Source organism: Macaca fascicularis, chromosome X (assembly GCF_037993035.2).
Source record: "Macaca fascicularis isolate 582-1 chromosome X, T2T-MFA8v1.1".
Taxonomy (NCBI): Eukaryota; Metazoa; Chordata; class Mammalia; order Primates; family Cercopithecidae; genus Macaca; species Macaca fascicularis.
The window spans coordinates 140766815-140775744 of record NC_088395.1 but is presented as its reverse complement, the minus strand read 5'-3'; the positions used below and the strand labels follow the sequence as shown (position 1 = coordinate 140775744).

The 8930-nt window shown below is 39.2% G+C and overlaps 1 protein-coding gene across 3 annotated transcripts in view; it reads right to left on the bottom strand.

Annotated features, from left to right (window-relative positions):
- Positions 1-1127: 1127 nt before the first annotated feature.
- Positions 1128-8930, bottom strand: part of HPRT1 (hypoxanthine phosphoribosyltransferase 1) — a 42580-nt gene continuing 34777 nt past the window's right edge. For all 3 annotated transcript variants that reach the window (XM_045384492.3, XM_074029757.1, XM_045384493.1), the window contains exons 6-9: positions 8227-8309; positions 3369-3415; positions 3121-3197; positions 1128-1765 (exon numbers count right to left, since the gene is read on the bottom strand). In XM_045384492.3, coding sequence (XP_045240427.1) covers positions 1718-1765; positions 3121-3197; positions 3369-3415; positions 8227-8309 — 255 coding nt within the window. In that variant the 3' untranslated portion in view covers positions 1128-1717. The remainder of the gene's footprint in view (positions 1766-3120; positions 3198-3368; positions 3416-8226; positions 8310-8930) is intronic.

Sequence of the window (8930 nt, the reverse complement as noted above, 5' to 3'; positions counted from 1 at the left end):
AAAATAAAAGAGTAAAGAGGCTTGGCAGTGGGAAGCTGGATGCAGTATTCAAGAGGGTAGCCAAGTGGACCTCAGCAGGCTGACATTTTAGGGGAAGAAGGGGATTCAGGAGTTCTGGATATTGCACTCACACATGGTAACATCTACCTCAACCTTACATGGGTATGAAGATCAAATGAGATAACAGAAGCAAAAATATTTTGTAAACTAAGAAGTTCTACGACTACAGAAAATTATTTAGTATTAGTTTGAGTCTCCTACTTTGTTGCTGGGCATTACAGCAAACTTTTTTTTTGAGACAGGGTCTCACTCTGTCGCCCAGGCTGGAGTGTAGGGGCACTGTCAAGGCTCACTGCAGCCTTGACCTCCCAAGCTCAAGCAATCCTCCCACCTCAGCCTCCCAAGTAGCTGGGACTACAGTTGTGTGCCACCATACCCAGTTTTTTTTTTTTTTAATTGTAGAGATGGCATTTTGCCATGTTGCCCAGGCTGGTCTTGAACTCCTGAGCTCAAGTGATCCCCCACCCTGGGCTCCCAAAAGTGCTGGGACTATAGGCATGAGCCACTGTGCCCGGCCTACAGCAAACTTTTTAAGGAACACGTGTAAGCTAGATGGCTCATAAGGTTGCTAGTTCATACCTCACATGGAGCAGATAAGCAATTAAGAGTTTTGGCTTAAAACTTTTCTCCTGCTCCCAGAAAACAAAAGGTGTTGTTGTCATTGTTCTTGGTCAATAAAGCACTATCTACACAAAGAAGGTGATAGGACATATCTGAGAACAATCTGTTGAGATATAGCTGACATTACAATCTGCAAAACTGAACAGAATTCCAAAACAAAGCCATGTTATTTTAGCATAGTAAAATGTAATATAAAGTGTACCACGCGTCTGAAATTTAATGTCTCCGAAGTAGCTAGGAATTTTTGTAGCTCCACCAACCCATTCTACTACATAATCATTAAGATTACAATTTAGCTACTAAAACTTAACAAACAAGGAAAATGGAACCAACAGAAAACTATACTAGGTTAATTTGTAGAGAAATGATAACTATGCATAGCTTTTTTTTTTTAAAGAGACAGACCTTATTTTAAGGATTTTTAAATTGAAGAATCCATAAAGCAGTAAATTTTTGGGAATTTATTGGTTTGCATTTAAAAGGAACTGCTGACAAAGATTCACTGGTAATAATCTGAACAAGTTGGAAAATACAGTCAACACTACTGAAACACTACTAAAATAATTCCAGGACACAACAAAACTTCTTAGATGCTGTCTTTGATGTGAAAATTGACTGCTTCTTACTTTTCTAAACACATGGTGGTATAATTAACAATATTCAATCACTTCTGTTCTTTCCTGCATATATAAAAATTAAAATACCAATTAAAAAACTAATATATCCTCTCTTTATTTCTTACAGATACGAGTTCAATGTTTCACTCAATAGTGGTGTGGTTTAAGAGAATTTTTTCATTTACAAGTTAAACAACAATCCACCCAAAGGGAACTGATAGTCTATAGGCTCATAGTGCAAATAAACAGTTTAGGAATGCAGCAACTGACATTTCTAAAGTACAAAACAGATAAAATTCTTAGAAGATACATGCAAAAAGCTCTACTAAGCAGATGGCCACAGAACTAGAACATTGATAATTTTACTGGCGATGTCAATAGGACTCCAGATGTTTCCAAACTCAACTTGAACTCTCATCTTAGGCTTTGTATTTTGCTTTTCCAGTTTCACTAATGACACAAACATGCTATAAAAAAAATCCAGAAATTCACATTTAAAGAGTATATTCTGAAATGAAAGGCAAGAACAGCATTTTACATATAAGAACACTATTAGTTGGCAGGGTTCTTACTAAACAGAGATAGTACTACTATATTTTAGACCAGTAACTTTTGGGGAGTGTATCTTTTGAAAACAAAGCAGTAATCTATCCCATTAATTTGCTTCCTGTCTTTTTTTTTTTTTAATTTTTTGAGACGGAGTCTTGCTCTGTCGCCCAGACTGGAGTGCAGTGGCACGATCTCGGCTCACTGCAAGCTCTGCCTTCTGGGTTCACGCCATTCTCCTGCCTCAGTCTCCCGAGTAGCTGAGACTACAGGCACCCGCCACCATGCCCGGGTAATTTTTTGTATTTTTTGGTAGAGACAGGGTTTCACCATGTTAGCCAGAATGGTCTTGATCTCCTGACCTCGTGATCCGCCCGCCTCGGCCGCCCAAAGTGCTGGGATTATAGGCATGAGCCACCACGCCCAGTCTGTTTCTTGTCTTAACACGTAGTTTTTTGTTTTTTTGTTTTGGTTTGGTTTTTTGAGACAGAGTCTTGCTCTGTCACCCAGGCTGGAGTGCAGTGGTGTGATCTTGGCTCACCTGTAGCCTCCACCTCCCGGTTTCCAGTGATTCTCCTGCCTCAGCCTCCCAGGTAGCTGGGATTGTAGGCACGCACCACTACACCCAGCTAATTTTTGTATTTTTAGTAAAGGCGGGGTTTCACCATGTTTGCCAGGCTGGTTTCAAACTCCTGACCTCCTGTGATCCGCCCGCCTTGGCCTCTCAAAGTGCTAGGATTACAGGTGTGAGCTACCGCAACCAGCCTCAATATGTAGTTTTGAAAGACAAATCAAGTAGGGAATTTTAAGCATTATCAAAGTGGGAGGCCAGGGTAAGTGGCAAAAAAAGATGGAGTAAAAAACCTGCTTTAGGTAGTGTGCTGTTGCAGTCTTCCTAAATCTTCCTCAACCATGTTCATGAACACATCCATGGGACTCCTGCCTCCAGAGTAAGAGGCAGGTATCCAAAGGACAGTGAATTAAAAGACTAAACTCGATCATTTATTTCTTACTTATGACCACATTTATCATCTGAAATAATAATGCAACAGTTATTATATATTAAAGCTGTTCAACTATTTCAGCCAACAAGAAGTGTCACCCTAGCCTGGCCAGGTTCCAGTTCTAAGGATGTCTGTACTAGACTACAGCTTTATGTGACTAATGGGAACCATCAGTCTGTTATTATGAGGTGCTGGAAGGAGAAAACAATTCTCTTTCCTAAATTTTTATGTGGGTTTTGAAAAATGAGTGAGAAAAAGAAGCAATTACTTACATTCAAATCCCTGAAGTATTCATTATAGTCAAGGGCATATCCTACAACAAACTTGTCTGGAATTTCAAATCCAACAACTAAAAAGAAACATAATTCATCATTTAGATACAGAAAACACCACTTTTAAATCTAATACTGGCAAAAGGGCCTCTCTACAAATATTCTCTAAGCAATTATAAGCCATTTCACATAAAACGCTTTTAGGTTAAAGATGGTTAAATGATTGACAAAAAAAGTAATTCACTTACAGTCTGGCTTATATCCAACACTTCGTGGAGTCCTTTTCACCAGCAAGCTGTTAATTACAAAATGTGACATATAACATACAGAGAGACTACAGGGCATTACAAAAGAAAAGACTAATGTTTCTAAACACTGTTTCATTTCATCCGTGCTGAGTGTACCATGGTCACTTTTAACACACTCAAGGAGAGACTATGAAATGGAGAGCTAAATTATGGGAATTACTAGGAAGGGACAGCAATGAGTTGGCACTACAGACAAGGCCCTTGGTTGATCACCTGGAACCTGAAGGACAGTTCTGAGACCTGCACCCTGACTACCCATGTGTCCACTGAAGGGGAGCTAATAAGGAGGATGAATGGGTATCGAGTGTCAAAGAGCAAAGATGAAAATATAAGGGCTCTCAGTCCAAAAACCTTGGAGATACAATCCCTAAACTGTAAAAGGGTGTGGGAGAGGTGAGCATCACCTTTTATCACAACATTCTTTTCTTTTCTTTTTTTCCAGACGGAGTCTTGCTCTGTCACCCAGGCTGGAGTGCAGTGGCGCAATCTCCACTCACTGTAAGCTCTGCCTCCTGGGTTCATGCCATTCTCCTGCCTCAGCATCCCGAGCAGCTGGGACTACAGGCGCCCGCCACCATGCCTAATTTTTTTTTGTATTTTTAGTAGAGACGAGGTTTCACTGTGTTAGCCAGGATGGTCTCCATCTCCTGACCTTGTGATCCACCCACCTCAGCCTCCCAAAAAGCTGGGTTTACAGACGTGAGCCACTGCGCCCAGCCACAACATTCTTTTCTTTTCTTTTTTGAGATGGAGTTGGCTAGAGTGCAATGGCTCGCCCAGCTCACTGCAACCTCCACCTCCCGGGTTCAAGTGATTCTCCTGCTTCAGCCTCCCGAGTAGCTGGGATTACAGGCATGCGCCACCACTAATTTTGTATTCTTTTAGTAGAGATGGGGTTTCTCCATGTTGGTCAGGTTGGTCTCGAACTCCCAACATCAGGTGATCTATCCACCTCAGCCTCCCAAAATGCTGGGATTACAGGCGTGAGCCACCATGCCTAGCCTCACAACATTCTTTTTTTAAAAGAGATGAGTCTCGCTCTGTGGCCCAGGCTACAGTGCAGTGGTATAATCACAGTTCACTGCAGCCTTCACTTCTTGGGCTCTAGTGATCCACCTCAGCCTTCCGAGTAGCTGGGACTACAGATGTGTACCACTTCACCCTGGCTGCATCACAACTTTTTAATAACTGGCTTACAAAGAGGAACTTTAGGCTAAAACAACTAGTGTGCCAAAAGAACCAGTATTTATTTTTGAGAGCAAAAGCTGGAGGTGGTATAAGTCAACTCTACCAAAAGCTAATTTTATAACCCAAATGCTGCCTGTAGAAAAATATTCAGCCATTAAAAAAAGCTATAGAAGCTGCTTTGAAAGCCTTTATAGATGTTGAAGGCAGTCTCAAGAAAACTTATGCTTTCCTACATATATACAAGATATATACAAGGCCGTCTCAAGAAAACTTATACCTTTCTAGATAAATACATATGTTTAAAGAGCTGGAAAGGGCCCAAAGTGATCTCAACCTGGACTGCACATCAGAATCACCTGGCAGCTTTAAAGAACCAAAACTCAGCTACTCAGGCCACAGCCCTGACCAATTACATCAGAATTGCTGGAGGTGAGACACAGGCATAGGTTGTCCTGGGTTTTTTTTTAACTCTCAGGTGATTCCAATGTGCAGCCTAAGTAGATAACCACTAACCTAAGCCGGAGACTCCAAGGGATATCATCTAATCATGCCCCTCATGACTCTTCCAATAAATGGATAGAGGAGACACTTCAATTCCATTTCCATTTAAAAAGAACATAACAAGCCAATCACAGCAAAAACCCTTCCCTCTACCTGAACTCAGGAATGCTCCAGAAAAGGTATCACTAAACTCAGTGCAATCTGTATTAGGAGTTCAGGAGAACTCAGCACTTCATATGCCTACAGATCTGAATGTTTAATAAAGCTCCATCTCTAAGGCATGACTAGAGTTGCATCTGAAGCATTTTCCATACTGTAAATGGGTAACCGCTCTTAAGAAGATATATGTAAATGGCTAATAAGCAGATGAAAACATGTTCAACATCATTACCATCAGAGAAACACAAATCAAAACCACAATGAGATACCACATCACAGCCACTAGGATGGCTATAATAAAAAGGACAGTAACAAGTGTTGTCAAGGATATGGAGATATTGGAACCCTCATATGTTACTGGTGTAAAATAGTACATATACCTTGTTAAACAGTCTGGCAATTCATCAAAATGTTAAACATAGAATTACCATATGACCTAGCAATTATATACTCAAGAGACCTAAAAACAGGTATTCAAACTTGTACACAAACATTCAAATCAACATTATTCATAAAAGTGAACAGGTAGAAACCCAAATGTTCACCAACAGATGGATAAACAAAATGTGATATATTTGTACAATGAAATATTATTCAGCCAAAACAAGCGATGAAGTACTGATACATGCCCCAACCTGGATGAACCTTGAAAACACTACGCTAAGTGAAAGAAGACAGGATATTGCAAGAGTCCATTTATATGGAATGTCCATAATACACAAATCTGTACGGACTTTCTGTAGAAAGTAGATTAGTAGTTACCAGGGGCTGGGAGAAGGGAGAATGGCTGCTAATGGGTACAGGGTTTCCTTGGGTTCTAAAACGAAATAGGGGTAGCAGATGCACAACTCTGAATATATCAAAAACCACTGGATTGTACAACTTTAAAAGAATGAACTTTATGGCATGTGACTCAGAGCTCCATAAAAAAGAGTATGTTTACAGTTCCAGAACCAGCTACCTATATAATATGCGAAAAATCTTACTACTTCCCTACATTCTAAAATGCACGATTAAGCAGCTGCTCACTTCAATGAGATCAATCACATTATAACCAACAGTGAAACAGTGCTTTGCAGTTAAAAAGACTTTCAAATACATTATCTCCTTGACTCACATAGTTTCCCTGAGTAAAAGATGTTAATAATCATTCCCCTTTAAAGATGAGTAAATACATTCAGAGAGATTAAATATGGAATAGTTGCTCAGATTAAGTGGTAGTGAAATGCCAGACTAAACTCCAAAGTCCATGTCTTTCTCACTTTACTGCTCTGCCTACAACATGAAAACTGGAACTGGGTGAGAAGAACCTTAGAAGTCATCTAGGCCATGCATTCTTTTTTTTTTTTTTTTTTTTTTTTGAGATAGGGTCTCACTCTGTCACCCAGGCTAGAGTGCAGTGGTGTGATCACAGTAGGCCACTTATTCTCAACAGAGGCGATATCACCTCCAAGGAAGCCAAAACTAATTCTCAGCAGGGAGAGTGGAAATATTAGACATTACAAGATTTGTGACCCTCCAAAACAACCCTACCTGACAATCTTATTCCTTAGTGTTTAATTTTTGAGTATCAGATAAGCAGCACTGACGTGGAGTTCATGGAAGATACATGAAATGTATGCAAGATCAGTGCTACAAAACTATGGTGAATAGATGACTTGGGTCAAGAAATGACCCAGGTATTCTTTGAGCATGTCCTACCTGTGGCAACACAAAATCTCTCTCTCACGAACCAGTCTATCTCAATTCCACAGCATATACCAGGAAAGAACAACAAAAGAATACCCGGAGGATTGAAGTCTATGCCACAGTAGGTTGACATTTAAAACCCTAAAGAGCACGTACAAAAACAAGCAAGTGCATTGATTAATTTCTATTAGGTTGGTGCGAAAGTGATTGTGGTTTTTGCCATTTCATAGGATACTACTCAGTGTCCTATAACGTATCACTTATATAGTCTCATAGTACCTGTCCCAAATCTATTTAAAAGAAAAACTCACCGATAAACACTTGGACTGGATATTAGAAAAGCCCATACAGTCAAACTGCTGACATATGACTCACTAGAAGGCTTACTCTGATTCAAAGATGCTCGACAGATAGTTATTTTTTAAAAGGAGTTTATAAAAACCTGTTAATCACTTAGGAAAAAAACAGAAGTTAGATCATTACCTGACCCCTACATAAAAACTGCAGATTGATCAGAGACTTAATTTTTTTAAATGAAATTGTAAAAGGAAAAGAAAAACATATTCTTAAATGTTTGTTTGATGTCACTCTATTAAAAATTTAAGGTAGCAAAAGCATAAACTGTGAGCCAGGTTCCCTGGGTTCAAATCTCATCTCTATAGCTGACTAGCTCCGTACCTTTGGGCAATTCCCTATGCCTCAGTATCCTTATCTGAAAAGTGGGAATAACAATGCCACCCCAGAGTGTTGAGGGATGAAACTAAAATGAGAAACAAACACAGGTAGAACTATAAAAGCAAAAGTCAAACAGCATAGGTAAGGTGAGGAGGTGAGCCTGACTTAATAAAAAAGGAAGCGGGCATTATAAAACTTCACTACAGACACAAAGAAGATGTAGCATACATCACTCAATTCCAGGAGGTCCAGATCTTCAGGGCCCACCCCTTCCTATCACTTCCTCACCCCCTGTGGAATCCTTATTCTTAATTTTGTAAGGGGGCTCAAAATCCTCTGCCATGCTACTCAGGACTTGCATGCTGAAAAACCAAATGTTAATATTAGGCAAGGAAGTGACTGTAACTATGAGCTTTATTGACACATGACAAAATTATTTAAAAGGATTATATCTTAAGTCTTATATGAGAGTACATTACTTCTTAAAGATAAAATGACAGTTGAAAACATTTATCCTTAAAAAGAAGCAATCACTTAATCCCCCTTCAAATGAGGAAAATATTCTATGTCAAAATGTCATACATACCTTGCGACCTTGACCATCTTTGGATTATACTGCCTGACCAAGGAAAGCAAAGTCTGCATCGTTTTGCCAGTGTCAATTATATCCTTTCAAAAAAGAAGACATTGCATAGCTTTAAATTCAGAGTCACTATATAAACATAAAGTACCAAAACCCCCATGTATAACTGTAATACTGCCATTCTTTTCAGTGCAGTAATTGTCACCAAAATTCACACGGAGATATTCTGGAATCTATAAATCATCTGGCCCTCAGCAAGCAGTAAGAATGCCAGCCCCCAGGACTGGATTTTGTAGGCACAGGGTCAATTACAGCAAATTTAAATATATACATGCACATTTTATTAGGGAGTTATGATGTTGTCCTTCATTATAAAAAGTATTTTAGAATTTTTCTCATAAATTCAAGATACAGACTCTCTCCTCCCAACTCTCCAATATAGGTGGCTAACAGACTACACTTTAAGAAACACTGCTTTATACCATTTTTAAAGGCACCCAAATTAATAAGGCTATAAAATGACTTTATATAAAAGTGAATCCCAGCTATTTAGTCAAAAGTAGGACTCTAAACAAACTCATCTTTGTTACGGAAAATATTTTTTAAACCATAATCCTAATGCTTTTCAATAAAAATACTCTTTAAAAATGGAATAAAGCAGTGTAAGCCATCAGAAACATCATGGCTGGAGACTTGTGAAAAATGTA